Raw genomic sequence first — 26,462 nt, forward strand, 5'->3', positions numbered from 1 at the left:
GTGGGAGGAGCTTAACCCCTTGACACATGTTTACTATATTGGGGGGAGGGGAGCTGCTGCACTGGGGATTGACTGACACTCAACTGCAGGTAGGCGTGCATGACACAAGGTTTAATTGAAAAAAAGTCACTTCAAAAAGTGAATTAACCAAAGGCGGTAATAATTGTAATGTCACATTTATTAACGGTGTCAATGCAGGTCTCTAGGGAAACATTTTCTTGTCTGTTAGCTGTCTTGCTAGCAACAACACCCAAATGAAATTGTTATTTGTCACACTGGATATTGTCTATGCGTCTTAAAAACATATCCGAATTATCATCGCAACAAAAAATCGTGCCAGAGTGAAAGGCAAATTCGTTTTCATGTGGGCTGAAGCAAGCAAGCAAACAAACCTTTTTTTGAAATTCCGCTGACTTCTCGCCTGGAGTCATGATCAAAGTATTGCTATTACTGTGTTGCAGCAAAGAATCCTGCTAAATGAATCCGGTGTTGACAAGTTTTCTGATGAAAAACACCTGTAAGACTTTAGCTATCTTACAGACATGCCTTAGAAGTCATTCGGGCCAGCATCAACAGGTTCACCTCGACACATAGATTTTTTTTGTTTTATTCAATATAGAGTGCTTCGTATGTACGTTCAGTTTATTGCTGTGGTTAGCTGTACCTCCTCTATCGTCAGTTACAGACCCTCGCTCCTTGACCTTTCCTCCAGTTGTAGCCAAATAGCAAGTAGCTTCTCTGCGATCTGATGTCAGCTGTTGCAGAGTGTCTGTTTTGTTTACCAGACGCTGCCTGGGAAAGTTTGCATGCACGGTTACTCACGCAAAGGAAAAGTGTAACATTTACTACCCGAGAGGGAAAGTTGCGTGCTCATTTTTATGCTCATATTAAGAAATAGTGTCAATGTGACCTCAGAAAACTGCCTGGCATATGATCTGAATAAACCTTCATTGTAGTTGAAATCACCTCATGGGAAATAATTTGTTTATAGGGCAGTTTTGCCATCTACACATTAGTCTGATTCATATTTGTAGTACTTTAATCACAGTTACCTAGCGTGCCCTTTGTCCTGACACATATGACCTCTGAACACCTTCACCTGACCTTCAGTTTAATGTCCCTAGACTAGAATAAAATACTGCACTCTCCAACCCTGCTTTGCCTCCGAGTGGAGGAAGCAGATTGACCTTAATCAAAGGGCAAGGACAAACAAATGCAGTTCATAGGCAAGTTACAATAGATTACTATTGAAATGATTATGCGTAATGAAACTATTTGCGTTATATCAACAAGACAAACTCTGATAAACCCTGCAGTTGTTATAAACTCTCTCATGGGATGGTTTATTGAGGGTTCATTTGTTAACATATTTGAGGCAAAATGGAGTACATGACTTAGCTGTCACAATTAAAGTTTTGATTCAGTCTCAATTATTTTGTGCTCGAAAGACAAAAAGCATGATTTCTGATACGGGGAATTTAGCTACAGACATACAGACCTGCATGATGGCACTACACATGTCAGCATTATTCTGTTCAATACAACACTGGAAACCAAAGGAAGCAGCTGTTAAGAACATTCAGAGAGATTTTCCCACACCCATTAAACATAGTCAGAATTATATGACTTGATAATCAATGATGGACGTTTAGTCAAAGGCCCACTTTTCATAAAAATGTTATTGAACTTAATGAACTGTTTCTCCCCCCACCTCCCACAGTGTCAGGAGGATGTCTGCGAATGTTCGTGTTTGCATTGTTGGGAATAATCCTATGGATTTTTTTTCACCTACGGAAGATTAATAGCACCAAAGTGACGATGCCCGAGAAAGGAGAGGAATCTCCGTCAGGCGACAGTCCCTCTTTACTTGAGGAGGATGTGCCTGCAGTACACTCCTATCTTCCAGGCCAACAGTGTGCATCAACACAGCCTGTGGAGAAAACCCTTCAAGATCACAGCTCCTCTGCTGCACTTCACGTGAAAGAGCAGCAGCAGCAGTCGCCCCTCACCACACAAAAACCTTCTACAAGCAATGAGCCAATGCTCAGATCCGGGCCCAGAGCGAGGGAGCGTCTCATGTTCATTCTGGGAGCATCAGAGGACAATTCCTCAGACGAGGAGCTGTTGGCAGCCAAACCGCCGAGCGGTGCTTCGCAGCCGTCAACCTCCGCGGCCAGATCATCTCGTCAACAGATATCACCTGAAGTGTCACGGCCCAATTCCTCAGGCATGAAGTAAGTTTGCATTATTTATTGCTGTTTAATGTAGCGCCTTACGGTGTGAAACATATATCAGACATATACAATACAATACAATACATGCTGATTTATATAGCGCTTTCACAACATGAATAACAGTTTTTATTTTGCCTGTGGTCTCATTTCAAAGTTGTTTACGCACTGGTTCATGTGACAGATGAGCATCACACAGGCACCTCTACTTGACCAGTCCTCAATAATTAGCTGTTATCATCCAACTGCCATCAAATGGCCTGTGCTATTGTTGTATGCCACACCCCCCCTTTACTCTATTAATGGAACTAGAGTGACTTTGAAATGTGTGCTATGACTCAAGGGCAAACCACCCACCCTCTAAATTAAAATGGCACATTTTGTTTTGTTTTAATTCCGCGTGGTTAATTTATGGTGGTCAGGCAGTTCCAAAATTAAAATGGTACCAAAACATTGGCCATAAAGTTTTTATGACGGCAAGGTCTAAGAAAATTCCCCTTATTTTCTGAGCGAGAGAGCAGCACACTGAAGTATGAAGTCCGTAAAACCAATTTGCCTGGCAATTTACAGTAAAACCACTCGGGAGAAGCTTCATCATGTCATAAGACGATAACCCAAAACACACTGCCCACACAACAAAGGACTTCATCAGGGGTGGGAAAAGTGGAAGGTCTTAAGATTGGCCAAGTCAATCACCGGACCTGAACTCAACAGAGCATGCATTTCAATTCCTGAAGAGGAGATTGAAAAGACCAGCCGCTTCCCCCATGCCAGAAACAAACAAGAACTGAAAGAGACTATAGTAGGCTTGGGAAAGCATTAAAAAAAAACAAAAAAAAAACAGCAACACTCTGGTGAAGTCGGTGAGTTACAGACTTGATGCTGATATTGCAAGAAAGGGATGTGCCACCAAATACTAAATGTTATACACTTTAAGTTAATTTAATGATGACTGTTCCAATAGTTTTGCTTGAAAACTGGGTTGGTTGAAACAGAAGTTGCTCTGTCTGGCGTTGTTTACCACATCTAGATGTCAATACAATGAAAGAAAAGTTGGACTTCTGTACTTTTGTCTGATATTCACCCTTTGCTCTGAAATCCAAACGTCTTCAGTACTCGGCAAAAACAAAATAATTGACCATGCGGTTCCAATACTTTTGGAGGGGACTGCATATATGTTATATAATGTGCACCCGTATTAATAAAGTACCGTGGCTTCCTCCGCATTCAATTGAAGGAACACTTTGCCCGCTACTCTTGGGTCTGCTGTGTTTAAACTTGTCATTGGGCAGCTTGTCGTCTGTCTTATCTGCACTTGTGGGTGGGGAAGGCGAAGGAGGCAGCTTGACGGGGAAGTGTAATTCTTTTGTTGTAGTTTTCATTTCACTTTTCAAACGCACACACTTGTGAAGCTTGCTAGGCAATGGAGGAAGATGTTTTACAAAGTGCCGCCTGGTTCCTGCAACTTCAAAGGTCAGTCACATTTCGGCGCTGTCATTTGACACCATTGCGAGTGCGTATGTGTTTAGTTTCAAATTCCTTGGTTCTGTTTATGAATGCAGCAGTTCCCAAGTAAACGCGGCTGCAGGTTTGTTTAAACATGAAGGATTGCTCATGATGTAGTTGTGGTTATGTGACATCTCATGTGTACAAGAACTGAAGAGAACGATATTTGGATTAACAGTTGTTTAAATCTGTGGTATGCTATCATCATCGATGTTCATATCGATGTAGATAAATATCTCCCGGTATATGAAGAGATGTATAGAAAGCAATAGTTAGCTACAGAGAGAGATAATGGAATTGAAATGTGTACAAGTACAATACTGTATAATTATGGGTCTTAAGATTAAGATATCCTTTATTTGTCCCACATTGGGGAAATTTACAGCCTCCAGCAGCAAGAATGTAGGTAGAAAGAAGAAAGGAGAAAAAAAACAACAAACACCGTTCAATTAAGTGCAATATAAATACAAAATGGATAAATTGCAGTGCTTTTTACAATTGTTTTTCACATCACATCACACACATCACATCATTTAATTAGTATTATTATTATTATTGTTATTTTTTATTCATCAGCCTGACAGCAGTCGGTAGGAACGAGCGTCGGTATCTCTCCTTCTTACAGCGCGGGTGTAACAGTCTCTGGCTGAAGGAGCTACCAAGTGCTGTCAGGGCGGGCTGGAAGGGGGTGGGAGGGACTGGCCGTCATAGCTTTTAGCTTAGTTAGCATCCTTCTGTTGCCCACCTCCTCCAGAGTGTCAAGGGAGCAGCCCAGGACAGAACTGGCCTTCCTGACCAGTCGCTCAAGTCTCTTTCTGTCCCGGGCTGAGATGCTGCCTGACCAGCAGACAATGCCATAATGGATGGCCGAGGCCACCACCGAGTTATAGAAAGTCTTAAGGAGCGACCCCTGATCCCCCAAAAGACCTCAGTTTCCTGAGTAGGAAGAGTCAGCTCTGTCCTTTCCTAATCAGGGTGTCCGTGTTTGTAGACCAGTCCAGTTTGTTCAGAAGAACACCTAGGTACTTGTAGGAGGTCACCCTCTCTATGTCCATACCCTGGATGTTCATCGGTGCTGGTGAGGACTGTTTCCTGCAGAAATCCACAACCAACTCCTTAGTTTTCCTAGGGTCGATCTGGAGGAGATTCTGCTGGCACCAGTCCACAAAGTCCTTCGTCAGTCCCCTGTACTCCCGATCGTCCCCCTCTGTAATGAGGCCAACAATCGCAGAGTCATCAGAGAACTTCTTATCAACTTCGCTGATCAATTTCCTTCCAAACATGGGCAAACGTTTCAAGTCACTAATGGTCCTTCTTCACAGAGGCTTTGGGATGAACAGTGCTGGAATTGGATCGTTTTTGGTGTGGTTTCGTATTGTTTGACCCTCTCACAAGACACCATAAGCGAACCAAAAATATCAAACATCTCTCATATGATGCAATAAAGACACCATTATTATAGAGTCATTGTGATACAGTTCTCGTACTGGACCTCGTTATAGATATCGCAATGCCAAATGTGGCCATTGAGTGCATATCATGTGTTTTTCCAATATTTTAGTAATAAATCCTATCTTATCACCACTGGTTGACCACGGAATTTAAAATCTGTCTGCCCTGTACATTTTGTTTCTGATTAACCTTTTATATTGTGTGAAGCACCCCACTTAAACATATTAACGACAGACCAGCAATTGGCCGATATACTTTAATTTCACGCTGCATTTCAATCAAGTCATTTTGACTACAGTTTGAACAATGTCAATCACTTTCTATGGCAAGTGCTGTAATAATACAGTTTATGTTCAACAACAGAAAACAAGATAAGAACATACAGTACTGTAGATTGGTTGCTGCATCACAGAACCTGAACTTTGACTTTGACTTTGGCTATTGTTTTCTGCAGCTCATTTTCTTGTAACTGCTCATCGAGCTGTTTCCTCGTGTGCTTGTAATAGAACTCGAGGCTCTCTGCAACTACCTGTTTCTGGCAATATGAAAGGGGGCATGTGAGCCGAACACCGATTGATTCTCGGCAAGACAGATAACTCTGAAGGTTTCCTGTTCCAGGCCCAGCATGTCTGGTCCTCACTTGGTGAAAAAAGGACGCGAACACAGAAAGATGGATCTTCATCGAGACTTCACTGTGGCCTCACCTGCCGAGTTTGTCACGCGCTTCGGTGGAAATCGTGTCATTGAAAAAGTAAGGGGGAAAAAAAAACTCTAATTCTTTTTATCGGGATTGGTTTGACTGTGTTTTTCTAAACTTTGTAGAAAGGTGGCACATGGGTCAAGGAAGAAATCAATATTTTTCGTTGACAGTTAGGATAAATGCGCCGCTGATACGTGTATTTATGTTCACAATTTGAGTTGGCATCACTGGAACCGTCAACGCCCCAGAATCACAATGGCACCATCTTTCATCGTCCAAAATTGTGGCTCTGGCTGACCTTTTATCTCCTCTTTGCGTTTAATGCCGTGCTTACTTATTTTATGGATGACAATTGGTTAATTTTGCTGTTAAGTTTATTTTTCTGCTGTTCAAAATTCACTTCGTTGTTCTGTTACCGGTGGCCTGGTGTTTCAGTGGTTAGCGCGTCGACTTCACAGTGCAGAGGTCGTGGGTTCAATCCCCCTCCGGCCTCCCTGTGTTGAGTTTGCATGTTCTCCCTGGCCCTACGTGGGTTTTCTCCGGGTACGCGGGTTTCCTCCCACATTCTAAAAAAATGCATGGCAGGCTGATTGAAAACTCTAAATTGTCCCTAGGTGTGAGTGTGAGCACGGATGGTTGTTCGTCTTTGTGTGCCCTGTGATTGTCTGGCAACCGGTTCAGGGTGTCCCCCGCCTACTGCCCAAAGACAGTTGGGATAGGCTCCAGCACCCCCTGTGAGGATAAAGCGGATCGGAAAATGAACGGATGACTGAATGTTCTGTTACCCATTCAGTTGCCTCTTTCATAGGTGCTGATCGCCAACAACGGCATTGCTGCAGTTAAATGCATGCGCTCCATTCGACGCTGGTCCTACGAGATGTTTCGAAATGAGAGGACCATCCGCTTTGTGGTCATGGTCACCCCCGAAGACTTGAAAGCGAATGCGGGTACAACACGGCAGTTATTATTGAGCTCGTCGTCAACACGCTGCAGAATGAATCACTAGCTGTTTGTCTTTGTTTTTAGAATACATCAAAATGGCTGACCACTATGTACCTGTTCCTGGTGGGCCAAACAATAACAACTACGCCAATGTGGAATTGATCGTGGACATTGCCAAAAGAATACCAGTGCAGGTAAATATCACTGTTGCATCCCCCGCATATGTCGTCTGTGATAAAACCTTTTTGTGTGTAACCAAAGATTTGCATCTCTGTCGACAGGCGGTGTGGGCCGGCTGGGGTCATGCCTCAGAAAATCCCAAACTACCTGAGTTGTTGAACAAAGCAGGCATTTCATTCTTGGGTAAAACAAAAATTGAAAGACCTCTTTTTCATGAGGGTGCTTGTTTTCCAATTGTATTTTTGTTCCAGGTCCATCCAGCAAGGCTATGTGGGCTCTTGGGGATAAGGTTGCATCCTCGATCGTGGCCCAGAGTGCAGACATTCCTACGCTACCCTGGAGCGGATCAGGTTCGACCTCTTCTGCTTGTCTCGTTTTACCCAATTTTACACTGGATTCGGTGTATACAGTGTTCTTCTTCTCCCAAGGTCTGCTTGTCTGAGCAGCCAGTGTCAATGCTGGTCTGTCTTTTGGAGTAAGTGTCACAGACAAAAAAAATCAAAGGGAACTCCCCCCCCCCAAACATTAATTCTTCGTTGCTTGCTGAAATTAAGTCTGGAGATTTGGTGAGATCGCTCGAGACGTCATGCAACGACTTTACAGGTTACCCCCCACACCCCCCCCCCCCCCAAAAAAACATCTCATCATTGCTTTTTTCAACAAAAAAAAAAGGACATTATATTGATTTATCTATCATAACTCTAGAACCAAGATTTGAACGCGAAGCTTCAGAACCGCAAGGCTGACATGCTAAACACTAGACCACCGTACTGCCCTACATAGCATTTGTGTTCCATGAAAATGCTTCAATCTGTTCTTCTTGTCCTTTTTCAGGTCTAAAAGTGGACTGGAGGGAGGCTGACCAAAGTCCCGGCAACGTAATCAGCGTTCCTCCTGACGTCTACACACAAGGCTGTGTGGTAGATGTAGATCATGGTTTGGCGGTAGGCGTGTTCAACAAAACTATTTGGCATTTTTCAAAAGAAGTTGCATTCATTATGTTGCATCCCCTTATGTCTGTTGGGGCAGGAAGCTGAGAGAATTGGTTATCCGGTTGTTATCAAAGCTTCGGAGGGTGGAGGCGGGAAAGGTATCCGCAAAGTCGAAAGTGCCGATGACTTTCCAAGCTCTTTTAGACATGTATGTGAATTTTAATTTTTGAACTTTCATGTAAATTCTGTGGAATCCAGTCCCAAACTTTGCAGTGGTTATGACAAACAAGTATGTTTGGGTGCAGGTTCAGACAGAAGTACCCGGCTCGCCCATTTTCATCATGCAGATGGCCCAGCATGCGAGGCACCTTGAGGTTCAGATATTGGCTGATGAATATGGAAACGCCATCTCTCTGTTTGGTCGAGATTGCTCCATCCAAAGAAGGCACCAGAAGATCATAGAGGAAGCCCCTGCAACCATAGCTGCACCCTCGACATTTGAGCAGATGGAACAGGTCAGTCACTATATTGAGTCATGGATGTTTTTTTTTATGTATTCGCTCCAACTTGGCCTGCATGATAACATTCTGTTTCCTCTTCCTTACTCAGTATGCCGTGAGATTAGCTAAAATGGTGGGCTATGTCAGTGCTGGAACAGTGGAATATCTTTTCTCTGAGGATGGAAGTTTCCATTTTTTGGAGCTCAACCCTCGTCTGCAGGTCGAACATCCCTGTACAGAGATGATTGCAGATGTAAACCTTCCAGCTGCCCAACTTCAGGTAAAATCATCACCGGACGGTCCAAAAAGTACTGCGAGAGGATACAATATGGATTTGGACAGGTGGCCTACAGTGAAGTGAAATATTATTAATTATTATTAATATTATACTAATATTAAGCGGACATTAAGCGCTTGAGACCAAGTCTGGTTTGATTGCTTGTGTTGTGTCCCAATACCTTTGCCCTCATTGTATCTTTTCTCTGAATGGACAGATTTTGGCAACACATGAAATCATTTTCACCCTCTTTGTCATCTACCACAGATTGCCATGGGCATCCCCCTTTACAGAATCAAAGACATTCGTTTACTGTACGGAGAAACTGCTTGGGGTGACAACATGATTAACTTTGAGACGCGAGACTGCGCGCCAAGTCCAAGAGGGCATGTCATCGCAGCCCGAATCACGAGTGAGAACCCCGACGAGGTAAAGCTCAGTCTCACCAATGCTATTAATCTTCCGTTCTTTTCCTCAAAATGGAATTCCTGTCGTGTTGTTTACAGGGCTTCAAACCCAGCTCAGGCACTGTGCAGGAGCTGAACTTCCGCAGCAGTAAAAATGTTTGGGGTTACTTTAGTGTCGGAGCAACCGGGGGTCTGCATGAATTTGCAGACTCGCAGTTTGGACACTGTTTCTCCTGGGGGGAGAACCGAGAAGAGGCCATTTCGTGAGTCTTTTTTTGTTGTTGTTGTTGACTCACCCGTAAATCAGTCCCCGTCTTGTCTGGTGTCAGCCTTTGGTTGTTATCTGCTTCAGGAACATGGTGGTGGCTATGAAGGAGCTGTCGATCAGAGGTGATTTCAGGACAACCGTTGAATACCTCATTAAGTTACTTGAAACCGAGAGCTTCCGAAACAATGACATAGACACGAGCTGGCTGGATCACCTCATTGCGGAGAAAGTGCAGGTATGAGTCATTTGGTAGCTGTCTCGACATGTTGGTCTGGTGAATTTCACGACAAAAGGCCACGTGACTTTTCTGCAGGCAGAGAGACCAGACACCATGTTGGGGGTCGTCTGCGGGGCTTTGCATGTCGCCGATGCAAGCTTCAGAAAGAGCATGTCTGACTTTCTTCACTCACTAGAAAGGTCAGTCCAAAACTCTCAACATCTGGACACGAATAATAAGAAAAAGAATCATAAATATGTGCCCAAACTCTTTTATCCCGACAGAGGCCAGGTTCTGCCTGCAGCCAGCCTCCTCAACTCTGTCAGTGTAGATCTCATATACGAAGGAGTCAAATTCTGCTTAAAGGTATCTTTCATTCCCACTGCATCCTGATTATACTGTTTTCATTCTCAAGCACGTATCTTCTGTTGTTGACATAAGGTCGCTCGCCAGTCCCCAACAACATATGTCATCATAATGAATGGCTCCAACATTGAAATAGATGTTCACCGGCTCAGTGACGGTGGCCTGCTGCTCTCCTATGATGGCAGCAGCCATACCACCTACATGAAAGAGGAGCTGGACAGGTAAGCCTTATTTCACTTTAAAGATTCTGCCTGAATTCATACAAACAAACCAAAGTGTGTGCTTCTTTAATTCTGCAGATACCGCATTACCGTCGGCAACAAGACTTGTGTGTTTGATAAAGAAAATGATCCCTCTGTGCTGAGATCACCTTCTGCTGGTAAACTACTGCAGTACGTTGTTGCCGACGGAGATCATATTTGCTCAGGCGAGACCTATGCAGAGATCGAGGTGAATTTGAGGAGATGTGCATTTTTACTGATCGCACTCAAACTAATACTGTACATTAGTGCATTTTATATGACCGGCTGTTTGCGGTGTGGACTCAGGTGATGAAGATGGTGATGACTCTAACTGTACAGCAAACCGGACATGTACATTTTGTCAAGAGGCCCGGCGCAGTTTTGGAATCCGGCTGTGTGATTGCGCATATGAACTTGGATGACCCTGGTTGTATACACCGGGTAAGTTAACTCAAATGACTCTTCCTGCAGAACCCATTCTCTTGTTAAGATGAAAAAAAAATTTGATTCTGTATTTTGGTGAATGTAAATCTAACCACCCTTTTCTGTCATAATGTAGGTGGAGCTCAATACAGCCACCCTACCGCCACAGCACCCATTGCCCATTGTCGGGGAAAAACTCCACCAGGTGTTCCACAGCGTCCTTGAAAACCTGGTTAAAGTAATGGATGGCTATTGCCTCGAAGAGCCCTACTTTAGCACCAAGGTACATCTCGGCAATTTTACCTGCTGCAGAATTTCTATCAACATCAATCGATCATATCGACTTTAAAAAAACGTGTGTTGATTTTTTTTTTCCGTCTCTCCAGTTGAAACAGTGGGTAGCGACCCTCATGAAGACTCTGAGGGACCCGTCCCTGCCGCTGCTGGAACTGCAGGAGATCATGACTAGCGTGGCCGGCCGAATCCCACTTGGCGTCGAGAAAGATATCCGAAAAGTCATGGCCCAATATGCCAGCAACATCACCTCTGTCCTGTGCCAGTTCCCAAGCCAAAGGGTGCAAGACCTAAACTATTTTCTAGAAAAGCAATGCTCAGCATAAATGGGTACAGGCTCGCATTTTAAAAAAAAAACAAATTTGTTTTCATTTTAATTGAATGTAAGGTAAATAAAATCAGAGTGCGGTCAGGTTTGACTAAATCAACGTTGATCATGCTTGGTTCTTATTCCTGAAAAGTCAGCCGGGATAGGCCCCAACTTACCTGTGGACCAAATGACGACGAGCACTATTGAAAATGGATGGATTGTCTAATCATTCTTTCTTCATATTCTTTCTCATTAAATTATTATGCGTTTTTCCCATCAGAAATTAAGGAAAAAATTGGCCATCTTTTATAGACATTTAATTAGGTCTTTTGAATTTTTTTAAGTATTGTAAACGCTGCTCTAGTTCAGTAAAAATAACTTATTCGAAATATGTTGAATTGTACTTATTAATGCTGAGCCCCATCAATTTATAAACGAATTGTCTAAAAGCGGTGCTTAACAACATTTCTTTTTAACCCAGATTGCAAATATTCTCGACAGCCATGCAGCCACTCTACAGAGGAAGGCGGATCGGGAAGTGTTCTTCATTAACACTCAGAGTATTGTTCAGCTGGTTCAGAGGTTTGTTTGGATTCCTTATCATCAGTAAAAAAATTAAATCAATAAAATCAGTAATTGCGATTGCACTGATTCATGATATTAAAAAAAAATTCGTTTTACAGGTACCGCAGTGGAATTCGCGGTTACATGAAGTCTGTGGTTCTGGATCTGCTGAAGCGATACCTTCAAGTAGAGATGCAGTTTCAACAAGGTGACCACAATGCTTGAGCAACGTTACCTGCTTTCAAAATGTTTTTTAGTGTAATTGAATTGCGTATGGGATTTGATCCATTTCCACAAACAGCTCATTACGACAAGTGTGTCATCAACTTGAGGGAGCAATATAAGCCCGACATGAGTCCTGTGCTGGAATACATCTTTTCTCACGCCCAGGTCTTCAAGAAAAACATCCTGGTCACAATGCTCATCGTAAGGCCTTCAGTATATTCATCACAAGTGAATAGAAGTCAAGAAAATCTTTGACTTTTTTTTTTTTTTAGGATCAACTCTGTGGAAGGGATCCAACTCTGGCAGACGAGCTTATGGTGATTCTCAATGAACTCACGCAGCTCAGTAAAATGGAGAATTCAAAGGTCGCCTTAAGAGCCAGACAGGTAAGGCTAAGTAGTTCAATACTGTACACTATTGTTTGTATTTTTCATCCGTTTGTTTGATTGACTGGCCTACGCAACTCATTCTGTGTAATACTCTGGCATAGGTGCTGATTGCCTCTCATTTACCATCGTATGAACTGAGGCACAACCAAGTGGAGTCCATCTTCCTCTCTGCCATTGACATGTACGGCCATCAGTTTTGCCCTGAAAATCTAAAGGTAAGTATTGTGATTACTTGTCTGGAGCACTTTTATCACCTCTGATATCAAATCATTTCTGCTTTTTGTTCCATTTCCATCAGAAACTCATCCTCTCTGAGACCTCAATTTTTGATGTGCTGCCCAATTTCTTCTACCACTCCAATCAAGTCGTCTGCATGGCTGCGCTGGAGGTACATGCAAAGTGAAGTTACAGTATGTTATCCTCGTCTTTATTTTGTAATTCACTACTAATGGCATGATGCTTTTCCTTCCCCCCCCCCCAGGTGTACGTGCGTCGAGCTTACATCGCTTATGAGCTCAACAGTATCCAGCATCACCAGCTGCGGGACGGAACGTGTGCTGTCGATTTCCAGTTTATGCTGCCATCATCGCACCCCAACAGGTAACACTTTGGCCTTTGCTCAAACAGGTGAAACTCCTCTGCTGTTGTATGACGACCTGCAAAGCCAGGCTGTATCCTCCAAATGCTTTTCTGTCATAAAAGGAGCAGATAAGATGGGTTGGGCCTGCCCTCTGAGTCACCTGGTGGGTGGGGGGGGGGGGGGGGGGGGGGGTACTAAGGCAACATCCAGCTAACTTTGAATGACATCAATGTAGATAACATGCTGTCTAATGTTTTGATGCCTAACCTGGTCTTCATCAAATAGTTTAACCCACTGAACTGGAATGTGAAGTATAAATTGGAATGCTTAGAGGCGGAGATCCTCCGCTGCTAATATTCACCTGTCAATCATCTTATTTCAGAGGGAGCAACCCTACTCTGAACAGGTAGAGTAAAGCTCCTCCCAGCCAACTACCACCTGATGGCGTGAATGTCTCACTGCTTAGCATGCCAATTGGATGGATTCCCCATTCATGTGAATCCAGAAACATTTTTCCGCAATCACTACGACTGAATAACAAGCCCTTCCTATAATTCACCTTTTGAGCCAAACTTCTCCGTATGCAATGCTTCTCTCAATTTCTACATCGATACAGAGATTTTTTTAAGAGGTTCAACTGTCATATCCTTTTGTTTGCTCAAGTCCCTCTTAAAAATCTCTTGCCTAAAATGTTGTCGTTGTCCTCAAATTTCGAGCTGCAATTCAGATCTTGATAACAAATCATAATCCTTTCAATTAATGAAACGCTGATGTGAAAATGTATGTAATTCTTATTGCACTTGAGGGTCATCATTCTTGCTTTTATTTAATATCCAAAAATGCAGCTGCAATTATCTGAAATACTTACTGTCTTGTCTGCTATTTTTTTTTGACATGGCACACATCTCTGTAGTGATACTTCAGTGGTGCTATGTGCTACCCACCGTCTGTCTTTTTTTTTTTTTTTTTTAGGGTTCCTGTCCCAGTGAATGCTTCAGGGCAGTTAAAAATGCGGCGGCAGAGCAGTGACCTTTTTCTGGAGGGAGCTCTGTCTCCACCATGTCAACGCATGGGCGCTATGGTAGCCTTCCAGTGTTTTGACGATTTCAAAAGGTCGACCTGTTTATTTTTCCACTCTTATCTCGTTTCACATTTATGAGGGATTAAGGTCATTGACTTGATATTGTTTCTTTTGTAGGAACTTTGATGAAATTCTTTGCAGTTTTGCAGAGCCTCTGTTGGAGAACCAGACCTTTTTAGAATCGTGCTCCAGTTTTTATGAAGAAGACAACTTTAAGGTGAGTCTCTTTGTTGTCTTTTTTTTTTTGCCCCGGGGATACATCTTCCTCTTCCCTACAGAACACCGGGGAGAATCCAATCCACATCATTAATGTCTCAATCAAAAGAGCTGACATTGAGGATGATGATGCCTTAGTTATTGCCTTCACGTCTTTCGCCCAGTCAAAGGTCAGCTCATAGACTGTAGTGACTCTGAAAGTGTCATTTTAAATGAGGACCAAATTACTCAAATATCGTTGTTGTTGTTTTTTTTCCTTAGAGATCATCCCTCTTTGAATATGGCATCAGAAGAATCACATTTTTGGTTGCGCAGAAGGTAATTTCACTTACAAAATGCTAAAAAAAACGATTTTTGCTTGAATTTTATGACAAAGCGTTTGGCTAAATTATGAGATGCTTTTCAAAGAGGCTCATATTGTTTGCCATATTGTGGTTCCCGCAAAGTCAAAGGTTCCTGTAGTCCAATCTTGGCTTTGAACTTTCTGTGTTTCCTCTCATAATCCCCAAACTTGCATGTTAGGTTCCCTGCAGACTCTTAATTGATGCGAGTGTGAATGGTTGCTTCCTGTTTGTGCTGTGACTGACTGGCAACCAGGTCATGTCCTGTCTCTTGCCCAAAGTCAGCTCCAGCTCATCCTTGACACTTTCCAGGACATACTAGTGCATCGTTCTCTTTCTTTTCAACAGAGGGAGTTCCCCAAGTTCTTCACTTTCAGAGCACGAGATGGGGTATTTTTGTTTTTATTTGTTTCTTAACTCTTCTAAGTGACTTTGAATATCCAACATCATCGATTGTGCTGCTGTCTGAAGAGGTGGTTAACCCCTCATCCGTTGCTCTGCATAGTTCCAGGAAGATCGGATCTACCGTAATCTGGAGCCAGCTTTAGCGTTTCAGCTGGAACTGAACCGCATGAGGAACTTTGACCTGACTGCCGTTCCCTGTGCCAACCACAAAATGCACCTCTACCTGGGAGCCGCTCGTGTTCAGGAGGGAGCCGAAGTTACCGATTACAGATTCTTCATCCGAGCTATTATTCGCCACTCTGATCTGATTACAAAGGCAAGAGGCTATTGACAAAAAAAGCCCAAACCAGTTAACGTTTTTTTTTCCAACAGGATTTTCTAATGTAGTATTTGGATTGCGTTGGTGTGCAAAACAGGAAGCGTCTTTTGAGTATCTTCAAAATGAGGGAGAGCGTCTTCTGCTAGAGGCCATGGATGAGTTGGAGGTGGCCTTCAGTAACACAAACGTTCGTACAGACTGCAACCACATCTTCCTCAACTTTGTCCCTACCGTCATTATGGATCCATCAAAAGTGAGTTGTGCTGCGCATCTCTGCAGCTGTAATGCTGGGATAATAGCCTGAGTAGTCAACACATCTTTCAGATTGCTCAGTACAACCTTTATATGTACCCTTGTGAGCATTCTATCTTCAATGTTAACTGCTGCTTTTGTTTGTCAGATTGAGGAGTCTGTCCGTTTCATGGTGATGCGCTACGGAAGTCGACTTTGGAAGCTGCGCGTCCTGCAAGCTGAGCTGAAAATCAACATTCGCCTGACTCCCACTGGGCTCGCCATCCCCATACGTCTTTTTTTGACCAACGAGTCGGGCTATTATTTGGACATCAGTCTGTATAAGGAGGTTACTGACCCAGGTTCCGGACAGGTGAAAACATTTGACTTGAGTAGCTATTTCTTTCATTTTACCGCTCCATGGTGCTATAGACGTTGACTTACTTTTCGCGACGATATCCATTAGGTTGATAAATCTTCATTCATTTGATTGATTTGCTGTCTTTCATTTCCCCTCTAGATTATGTTCCAGTCTTATGGAGACAAACAGGGACCTCTGCAAGGCATGTTAATCAACACTCCTTATGTGACCAAAGACTTGCTGCAGGCCAAGCGTTTCCAGGCTCAAACTCTTGGCACAACATACGTCTACGACTTCCCAGAGATGTTTAAGCAGGTCCTGTTACAACACTGAATTTCTCAACTTATATGCGGTCATTCCTTCATCCTGTTTTGAGGAGGTCTCCCTCTCATTAAAATCTTTCTATAGGCTCTATTTAAGCAGTGGGGTACAGAGGACAAATATCCTAAAGATATGCTGATGTGCACTGAGCTGGTTCTGGACCCCCAAGGTCGTCTGGTGCAACTAAACCGCCTGCCTGGAGACAATGACGTAAGATACACGTCAAGTGGAATGCATTGCATCGGTGTGATTATTTCCATTTACTTGTCTTTATCAGGTGGGAATAGTTGCTTTCAAAATGAAGATGAAGACGCCGGAATATCCAGAAGGTCGAGACATCGTTGTCATCTGTAACGACATCACCCACATGATTGGCTCATTTGGACCTCAGGAAGATGAGCTGTTCCTCAGGGCCTCCGAGTTGGCGAGAGCTGAGGGAATCCCTCGCATTTACATCGCTGCCAATAGTGGAGCGCGCATTGGTCTCGCTGAGGAGATCAGACACATGTTCCAGGTGGCCTGGATTGACCCCACTGACCCTTACAAGGTGATGGCCTGCCGGCATTGACATTTCTTCTGTGGGTACCTTTTTGAGGAACCGGCCCCCCCCCCAAAAAAAAAGCCAGGAGTCAATTCAAAACATGTGGCGTGTGTATGTCTCTTTAGGGTTTTAAGTACCTTTACCTGACACCACAAGACTATACACGCATCAGCGCCACCAATTCTGTGCATTGCCACCATGTGGAAGAAGGAGGGGAGTCAAGGTATAAGAAAACAACTTTTAAAATGTGCAACTCCTAGTCCACCTTGCTCATGCTCATTTTTTACAATTACTGTCTGACCAGGTACATCATCACAGACATTATTGGGAAGGATGAAGGTCTTGGGGTAGAGAACCTGCGAGGTTCAGGCACCATTGCTGGAGAATCGTCTCAGGCCTATGAAGAAATCATTACAATCAGTATGGTAAGTATGGTATGCAAGGCAGGCGTGTCAGAAGAACCAGCCACTGGCATTTTCCCGCACCTATTTTGGATTCATTTGTGCTGTTGCAGGTGACTTGCCGCGCTATAGGAATTGGGGCATATTTGGTACGTTTGGGCCAGAGGGTGATCCAGGTGGAGAACTCTCACATTATACTGACTGGAGCAAGTGCATTGAACAAGGTTTGTTTGTTTTTTTATTGTAGTTTTGGATCCAGCTATTTTTCCTTTTAAAAGAATTGTACTTTTGTATCTTTTTTTTCATTGTGAGAGGTTCAAGTACGCCCTGGTGTTTGCAGGTTCTGGGCAGAGAGGTCTACACCTCCAACAACCAGCTGGGCGGCATCCAGATCATGCACAACAATGGAGTCACACACACTACTGTGCCAGATGATTTTGAAGGAGTTGTCACCATTCTCCAGTGGCTGTCCTACATGCCGAAGGTTGCGCCGCGCGTTACACAATGCGTCGGTTTCCTTGGTAACCTTTTGTGTCACTAATGAGAGATGGTCTCTGCTTCTGACAGAACAACTCCTCCGCTGTGCCCGTCATACCAACCACAGATCCTGTTGATCGAGAGATTGACTTCACTCCCACAAAAGCACCATATGACCCCCGCTGGATGCTGGTTGGGAGACCCCACCCCAGTGAGCGTCACAATTGGAAACGAAAACAGCCTCTGCTAATTGGTTAATGAGCAAGTTTCTTTTTGTTGTTTTTATTGTATTTTTTTAAATAACTATTCCTAGTGGTGAAAGGTGCCTGGCAGAGTGGATTCTTTGACCATGGCTCCTTCATGGAGATCATGGGCTCCTGGGCTCAAACTGTCGTCGTGGGCAGAGCGCGGTAAATCTCTTCTATTATTGTAGTTATTAGTTTAAATTACAATAGAATACATGAAAACCGTCCATTGCCGGCTAAAATCAAACAGGTTAGGAGGGATCCCGCTCGGCGTCATTGCTGTGGAAACTCGGACTGTTGAGTTAACTGTACCAGCTGATCCAGCCAACTTGGATTCAGAATCAAAAGTGAGTATCCATGAGACCATGTATTGAACAGGTCCACCTCACCAGATAAAGAGTCAATAATGCTCTGTTTTGATTGTACGAGGTGCACGTTGGTTGGAGTTGAGTTTTTAGTTATGACAATGATTATTAGAGGTGCAATGATAAATTGGCATCCAATCAAAAACAAATTAAGTGAGACGTTTCAGAATTGATTAATTCTTTAGTAGACCTTTTTTAAAAAAAAATTATTTAAAATCCTAGGCATTTTAGCCTCTCAGCAGGAAAAATTGTTCCATGTCTGCAGTCCTCCATGAAAACAGACCGAGTATTATTTGCATTGAATGAAAACAAAGCATTTGCAAACTGCTTTCACTTTGGAAAACAATTCTCAATTTTTTGTGGATTTTCTGACATGATTGGAGCTAAAACGGAATCATGATTCATTCATGTTAGTGCATTTTTCTATACTGTCTGTCTGAGATAATGTCCTGCTTTTGAATAAACGTATGCAAATTAAAGCATTGAAAAAAAATCTGATTACGGTAATTGAAAAATAGATTGAATCGATTATTTAAAATCTTTCTGTGCATCATGATCATCCTAAAAGGTGATTGAACACAATACTGAATAATTTTCTTTGCTCGTAACTATGTCACTGTCTCAACAAAGAGAAATACTGTTTTGCCAATGATTAATTCAATTTAACATGCAGGATATCCATAAAATGATCTGTGTGTTGAATTTCAGGTCCTGCAACAGGCTGGGCAAGTGTGGTTTCCGGACTCAGCTTTTAAAACGGCTCAGGCGATTTGTGACTTCAACCGTGAACGTCTGCCTCTCATGGTGTTTGCCAATTGGAGGGGCTTCTCTGGTGGAATGAAAGGTGCGGGTTGTACACTGCAGGGGAATTGCAGTCCTCTTATTGAAATTATAGAAATTGAATTATCCGTGATTGAGTATCATTTCCGTTCCTTTCTCGCAGACATGTATGATCAGGTATTAAAGTATGGGGCTTACATCGTGGATGCACTTCGTGGTTTCCATCAGCCTGTGCTGGTGTACATTCCACCACATGCCGAATTGAGAGGAGGGTCCTGGGTCGTCATTGACCCCACCATTAACCCATTGTGTATGGAGCTGTATGCTGACAGAGAGAGCAGGTGCAGGATTCAACAGACTTGCATACCGAATGAGTGCTTTTCAATTTTTCAATGAGTCTATTTCACATGAAATGTCCTTGTCTCTGTCCAGAGGGGGTGTGCTGGAAGGCGAGGGCACAGTGGAGATCAAATTCAGGAAAAAAGACCTGCTGAAAGCCATGAGAAGATTGGACAATGTCTATGCTGGTCTGGTTGAGAAGCTTGGTGAGTGATCTTTTTTCCCCCTCAGAGTTAGCAACACGCAAATACGTATTTAGATGAATTGCTGGCATTTATGTGCACACGTGTACCTTGAAGCTTCTCTAGATCTGCCTGAGAAGCAGTGCAGAGAGCTGGAAGCGAAACTCAAAGCAAGAGAAGAATTCCTGTTGCCCATCTACCACCAGGTGGCAGTGCAGTTTGTGGATCTTCACGACACTCCTGGCAGGATGCAGGAGAAAGGTGTCATCACCGTGAGTGCATTTTCGGAAACTTTAGTGACACCTGCACACCAATCTGCAAATGTTTCGGTGAACCTGAGCAAAATATGGATTAACAAGTGTGCTAACACTTTTGGCAATCCCTGTTTTAACCCTTCAGAGACAGCGGTTACTACAGTGGACAACTTACCGTTTTATCAGGTTACAGGGTGCATGAAAGAGTTAATGAGATCCAATACATGAAAAAATAATGCTACTCACATAAGGTATCCAAAACATTAAAACACCTCATCATGACCTAGAGGTTCTACAGCAGTAATAAAAATATTGTCTCCCAGCGAATAAAAAAAACTTCACTCTCTCATTCAGCTTTTTTATTGGATCGCAGTCGATTGTACCTGATTAAGTGGTTGGATATTTATTCAGAATAATTTTTGTCTTTCAGGATATTTTGGATTGGAAGAATGCACGTCCTTTTTTCTACTGGCGTTTGAGGCGTCTCCTTTTGGAGCAGGTGGTGAAGTATGAGATTCTCCAGGCCAACAAAGATCTCTGTGATGGACATATGCAGTCGATGTTGCGCCGCTGGTTTGTTGAAACGGAGGGAACAGTCAAGGTTGGTGACTGCAGCATCTGTATTTCACGGCACTTCCCCCGCACACACTAATGAATTCTCTTTTTTTTTTAAACCACAAAATAAAATGTTATCCAGACATGCAAAAAAAAAAAAATTCCCCCCATTTTTGTCATGTCTAGTCAATATCATCAACCGGTTTGTGCTTCTGACTCCACCTCCAGGCATACCTGTGGGATAATAACCAAGCAGTAGTCGAGTGGCTTGAAAGGCACTGGTCCAAAGACGATGGCACTCGATCTGCCATCCGAGAGAATATCAAGTACCTCAAAAGGGAAAACGCCTTGAAACATATCCGCAGGTATGCACGTGCACACCACAGGAACTTGCACTGATTAGTCTTGTTATTAAGTATAATTTCAGGAATGTTCAATCCCACTTTTTTCCAGACCATTACCAGTACGAGTACTCAACTCTTAAATACTCACCAATACTGATACCAAGTAACCGATACCACAATAACTTTTGATACGTTAAAATTCTATTAAACCAAGGACAGATTATCATATAGGCCTATGCGTGCCAATTCAGCATTTTCCATGAAATTAATGGCAGTTATCTCTTCTTTTTTTTTGTATGAATTTAGAATAAAATGAATCACAAATATCAAGTGGACAAGTTGTTCAACTTCTTTTCAAGTTTAAAGAATTCAATTGAATACATCAGTGCTTCAAGTACCATTTAGGAATACCTCCCATTGAAGCAGTTCTATAAAGTATTTCGTCCCTACTTTCCACCAGAAGTGGTTCTTAAAGCATTGAAAGTTCCCTTCGCACATGTGCTATCGACTATGCATACCAAAATTGTCACCTGTGAATCCTAGATGACCCCGGACAATTTTTTTTCTTCTATCAAACTATATTTATTTGCAAAGCTGCTTATAACTCTTCAAAAGCATGTTCATTTTTCTTTGCCCTTGTGTCAAAGTCTGGTTGAGTCCAACCCTGACGTCGCCATGGACTGCATCATCCACATGAGCCAGAACATTACTGCGTCACAGAAAGCCAAGCTCTCTCATCTGCTTGCTACCATGGACAACAGCAACACCAGCTGAACTGTAGAACTTTTGAAGGACTCTCCAAGGTTCACCTCTACTCTTAAAGGTGGAATGTAAAGAATTGGATTTATGAGCCAGTTTATCTAAAACAGTGCTTGATGCCTTCTTTTCTACGATGATACCAAACGTGGCTTGTCTACCGTTATGTGCACTACAGTTTAACAATCCTGTAAGGACATTTCAGCCTGATCTCGAAAGAGTATTTCAGTCCAAGATTCCATGTTTGGTTGACAAAATCTCACTGTAATGCACATTGCACTGCTGCTTCTCTTTATCCATAAATACCGGTATTAGTTTTTGCATTCTCAGCATGCATGGATCTTCATATTTATATTTGAGGTAGATGCTGGTTGTACAAATGAGTCACTTATTCTCTGACGATTATGGAAACATTCATTTTGGAGTGCTAACATTGAGCACGATGCAAAATTTGTATTACAGTGTATATCGTACAAAAAGCTTAAAAAGCATTGTGCGAACATCAATTTGAAGTTTTATTAAAAAACAAAACCAAAAAAAAAAACCGACGCATTTCAAATTTCATCACTATTAAAAAGGTGTAATCAGTGATAAATGTACCAAATGCAGACATCTAGAATTTTGTTTGAGTGCATTTGTTTATGACAGGGCCTTCATGTAATTGTCTCCATCTACTGGTCCATCATTTCACATAAATGTATATAAGCTCTCCTTTGTCATTTTGTCAACAAATGTGTTAATAAATACCACCAATTTATTTTTGGCAAAAGAAACTTGTTTTGCTTTGTTTTTTAATGGAACATAATACACATCTAATATTCCATCCAACATGTTAATCGCATATTTGAGGTGTCAAATCAGAATTACAAAGTGATAGCACATGTCAGCCTTTTGGAATGGAGTTGGATAAATGCAGTCAAAAGAAAACTTTTCTGTGGTAATAGCCATTTGAACATTCAAATATATACAGCAAAAGGTGACGTGCAGTCATAATCCCCAGCTGCCTTTTTTTGTATAAATATAAATAAAACAACACAGCAATAATGTTGATCACAATTACAGCAGACAAGGGACGGAACTACAGTTATCGAAGGGCTTTCAAACACAGAGTCAGCAGTAGAAAAACTCGGCATTTCCTCCACAAAGTATTGTGTGTACTTCCACTGGCATCTTGGAGGCTTTGCTTAGCAAAGATCGATATTGTGAAGTCTTAAATGCTTTTCTGCTGCCTCTTTTTTTTCTTCTTCGTGAACAGTTTTCTTGTGGACTTCACAAACTATTTTTGAAATCTCCCAGCTGATTTGTACAAAAGAATGTCTCCGGTTGGTATCCCGTCAGATATCATCCTTAAAAAGTCATCTCTGTTGAAGAGTAGTATTGCTCTAAAGAAGGATGATGGGTTTGCTGCTGGCTGGTGAGCCCATGCACTGGGAGGAGAGGGTCTCCTGTGATGTGTACGAAGTGTACAGGCCCGTCACTTGGACGTCTGACAGTGGCAGGTTTGCTCCGCTGGAGGCAGTAGGAGGGAGGCTGGTCGCCAAATCGCAGTCTGATAGTCGCAGTGGGGAGTTACTGAAGGTGCCCAATGCATCCAGGTTAAAGCTTTCGTCCTTCATTTCCTCCCACAGGTTACCTGAGGTCAGAAGGATTGATCACGTCAAGGCTTTGCACTAAATGTCAACGTACGTAGTTGTGATTGTTATTGCATCTCAGTCAACACAACATTTGTGATTGTGTGCACGGTGCTCGCTTTTGTTTTACTATCGCAGTACTGTATTCTAATCCAATGAAACAATCTGGCTTTCTGTGATCTGTGTTTTTAGTGGAGTGTAAAGCAGTGGTTCTTAACCTTGTTAGAGGTACCGAACCCAACCAATTCATATGCACGTTCACCGAACCCTTCATTCGTGAAAAATAAAAATATTTTTTTACAATATCAATACATTAAAATTTTTTTTATGAAAAACAAATAAAAGTAAATAAAATGATATGCCATAAGTATAGTGTTTTTTTTTTTAATTGTATGACGTACTATCACGGCAGTTGCACGGTGGCTAACTGAGCGAACTAAATTTACTGCAGCACTGATTGGACAAGCAATGTCATGTGATCATCCGCAGCCAGCAATGTCCAAGCGGGCGTGTCATAACTAATTGACATCTTGAGTCAGGTGTGTCTTAGCCTCCATGGCAGAGACTCCGTTGAAACCTGAGACCGATTCACCGAATCCCTCGTGTTCGATCGAACCCAGGTTAAGAACCACTTGTGTAAAGTGATATCTCTGAGCTCACTTTTATTCCACAAGATACAAGTTTTTGACCGGTAGCCCGCGATCTGGTTTCTATTTCTGTGTTAATATTATATATTTTGGTGTTAGTGCACACTGCCCTCTAAGTATCCCATCAGTTTGACGATCACAAAAATGGTATTTAAAAAATAAAATAAAACATCACCTTTAACCTAGCGGTCAGCAGTCTGCAGTTGCAGGTTGCGGTGTTGCGTTATAGCTTTTATTTATTATTTTATCTTTTATTAATAGAATTATTATTCTCATTCAAAGTTTGTTTCATCTGCAATTCACAGATGTTAGTGGCAAAGAATGAGAATCTGGAGCGCTAGGAAAAGCATTTTAAAGTTTCTGCACTTAACACGCTGCCAAAGTACGTCCCATGCCTCCGGGCGAGGTCTCTACTAAGGTAGGCAGTGATTTTCACAAACTATTGTAACAATTTTCTTTTTCTGTTTCGTATTGTACCTCAGGGCTGCAGTGATAGTATATTTTGTAAGAGCGGGCTCAAGACCAGCTTTTTCAATTCAGATTTAACTCATGTGATGTTAGTTTAATTTATTTTAACTTTAATTTTGTTTTCATTGTTTTTAATTATTTATTATTGCTCTTATGTACATTTCTGATCATTTTGACTTGTGTAGCAGGGAACAGCACATGGGTCAAGTTTACCTTGGAAGGCAAAATCCATGATGCTGGGATCCAGTGCATCCACCTCTGTGTGGCTATCAACGTGAACGCTGTAAAAGTCGTCCGGGGGCTTGCTGGGTTGCTGAGTTAGCGGACTGTGGGAGAGTTCGGGCACCGCGTGGAGGGGAGGAGTTTGGGCTGGGGCCGGGGACATCGGTGCAGAGCGGGCTTGGGCCTGCAGCTGGGCTTGGATCTGATGGTGTTGGTGCATCGGTAAACACGGCAGGGAGAGGGTCACGATGGGCTGGGGCTGCTGCATCTGGGCCGTCAGCGAAAGGCCCGTTGGACAGTTGGGCAGCCGGGTCATGACTGGTTCGATTGCCTTCCGCCTGCAGTTCTCTGGGCGGTCCGTGATCAGTTTGTCCAGCTCATCTACAAGACAGAAGACAGATGAGTAACTCACAGCCTATAGCTGCCGACTGCATTGGATCTTTTAAAACATTGTCAGTTTGTCCCTGACCTGGATTCGCCATGCTGCGGCGGATGGCGGGGAGATCTTTGCGTTTCCACTTCTGCATCTCTTCCTCCATCTTGTCAATTTTGGCTGGGTTCAGCGCCCACAGACAACCCTTTCGGGATGAGCTGCTTGTCTTGTTCTCCACTTTCTCAAAACATTTATTTAAAGACAAGTTGTGTCGAACGGAATTCTTCCATCCGTCCGGGGCCGTCTGCAGGGAAAAGAGTCGTGTGAGCCGTGCCTTTGTTCATGATCAAAATGAAGGAAATGCTTTTTTTACCTTGAAATAAGGAAAGTGTTCCTTCATAAAGCTATAGATCTCGCTGACTGGAAGGCTCCCAGTTTTACTGTTCTTCAGAGCCATGGCAATCAAACAGCTGAGGAGAGAAAGGAGTTGCGAATGAGGCGGTGAGCACAGAGGTGATGCATGAGAGCCAACCTGTAGGAGTAGATGGGCTTCGGGAAACATTTTGGCTGCAGGTCTTGTTCTTGTGGCGCCAGGCGAGGTTGTGAAAATAGACTTTGGTTGTTGAAAGAGACGTCGCTGTACAGTCCGCCTGTTGAGCACTAACGGAAAAAGAGAATCATGGTAGTATTACGATGATCATCGAGACTTGTCACACCTTATTTAGGGACCGTATTTGGTCAGTGGATGTTCAAAATCCATTCGATATAAACAACTTTCGCCATTTGTATTCTATTAGCCTATGGGAAAAATATACAATATGTGATAATGAAACATGCAATGACATACCAACATATTTCAGATTTCACATTAATGTAATGCCACTGACCAGCCAGATTAGGTTCAGATGCGCGAGGATAATGTTATTTAACATATTAAAAAGTAAATACCCGCGAAGCGAATCTGAAATTTTGTTTCATATTAATCATTTGATCAGAAACGCAGACGTCTTCAGTGTACGACAAAAACAATGGACTCCACCATGCCGTGACAATACTGTAGATGAGTATGTCCCCTTTGAAAATTAACACACCACAAGATGGTAGGTTGTTTTCCTCACCCACTCACCGGGTAGCTCTGGATTTTGAGCAGATTGGGTTATAATATCTATGCACCAGATTGGGTTGAAGATTTGATTTGGACAGGCTGAAGAACTGAAGCTGGTCTCGGTTTGGACAACGTTTGGTAACCTGAATTTGAAGTCAATTTAATGTTACATTGTTAGAAAATGTTGGTGGTGGCCGGAAGGCTCAAAGTTCGGGGTTGACATCCCAGTCAAGGCAAAAAGTGGGAACTTTCTTTGTACCATACGCAGATTCCCAGCCAGCTCTGCTTTCGAGCATGGATAAAAATGGGTAGCTTGTGTCTAAAAGGGCATCCAGTGGAAAAACAGTGCCAAACATCAGTGACTTGCTGTCGTGACCCCTGACATGGGAAAGTTGCTTCTTCTCTGAAAATAAAACTGTTTAACCTCGGATACCACATCCTGATTAGCTGGTAACGCTTTTCTTGTTAGCTTTACCTCCTCAGTATGGGGAGTTCTT

At 42.7% G+C, this 26,462-nt stretch overlaps 2 protein-coding genes across 4 annotated transcripts in view; one reads left to right on the top strand and one right to left on the bottom strand.

The window, feature by feature from the left end:
• On the top strand, positions 1-22,292 carry acacb (acetyl-CoA carboxylase beta). Of its 3 annotated transcripts, XM_052068772.1 has the most exons (54): positions 1-89; positions 1,721-2,234; positions 5,808-5,940; positions 6,698-6,836; positions 6,916-7,025; positions 7,113-7,194; positions 7,263-7,361; positions 7,846-7,955; positions 8,041-8,151; positions 8,249-8,458; positions 8,553-8,723; positions 8,988-9,149; positions 9,227-9,390; positions 9,480-9,630; positions 9,709-9,812; positions 9,897-9,978; positions 10,054-10,199; positions 10,278-10,428; positions 10,527-10,661; positions 10,780-10,926; positions 11,030-11,218; positions 11,729-11,829; positions 11,931-12,019; positions 12,113-12,237; positions 12,309-12,422; positions 12,527-12,640; positions 12,724-12,813; positions 12,907-13,025; positions 13,388-13,411; positions 13,978-14,118; positions 14,204-14,303; positions 14,365-14,472; positions 14,564-14,620; positions 14,992-15,033; positions 15,149-15,364; positions 15,465-15,620; positions 15,768-15,971; positions 16,119-16,274; positions 16,368-16,490; positions 16,558-16,827; positions 16,947-17,044; positions 17,126-17,246; positions 17,336-17,446; positions 17,563-17,706; positions 17,790-17,910; positions 18,013-18,109; positions 18,195-18,291; positions 19,018-19,153; positions 19,253-19,430; positions 19,522-19,634; positions 19,728-19,882; positions 20,295-20,465; positions 20,648-20,784; positions 21,411-22,292. In XM_052068772.1, exons 2-54 carry the CDS (start codon positions 1,741-1,743, stop codon positions 21,535-21,537), a joined length of 7,245 nt encoding a protein of 2,414 aa, XP_051924732.1. In that variant the 5' UTR covers positions 1-89; positions 1,721-1,740; the 3' UTR covers positions 21,538-22,292. The 3 variants fall into 3 exon arrangements, with proteins under 3 accessions (XP_051924732.1, XP_051924733.1, XP_051924734.1); XM_052068773.1 differs by lacking the exon at positions 13,388-13,411; XM_052068774.1 differs by lacking the exons at positions 1-89; positions 1,721-2,234 and adding an exon at positions 2,385-3,704.
• Positions 22,044-26,462, bottom strand: part of foxn4 (forkhead box N4) — a 9,789-nt gene continuing 5,370 nt past the window's right edge. The window contains exons 6-10 of the mRNA XM_052068786.1: positions 25,393-25,520; positions 25,234-25,330; positions 24,957-25,164; positions 24,479-24,868; positions 22,044-23,152 (exon numbers count right to left, since the gene is read on the bottom strand). Of these exons, the coding sequence (XP_051924746.1) occupies positions 22,902-23,152; positions 24,479-24,868; positions 24,957-25,164; positions 25,234-25,330; positions 25,393-25,520 (1,074 nt within the window). The 3' untranslated portion in view covers positions 22,044-22,901. The remainder of the gene's footprint in view (positions 23,153-24,478; positions 24,869-24,956; positions 25,165-25,233; positions 25,331-25,392; positions 25,521-26,462) is intronic.

The sequence above is a fragment of the Hippocampus zosterae genome, chromosome 6 (genome assembly GCF_025434085.1).
Source record: "Hippocampus zosterae strain Florida chromosome 6, ASM2543408v3, whole genome shotgun sequence".
NCBI classification, from domain to species: domain Eukaryota; kingdom Metazoa; phylum Chordata; class Actinopteri; order Syngnathiformes; family Syngnathidae; genus Hippocampus; species Hippocampus zosterae.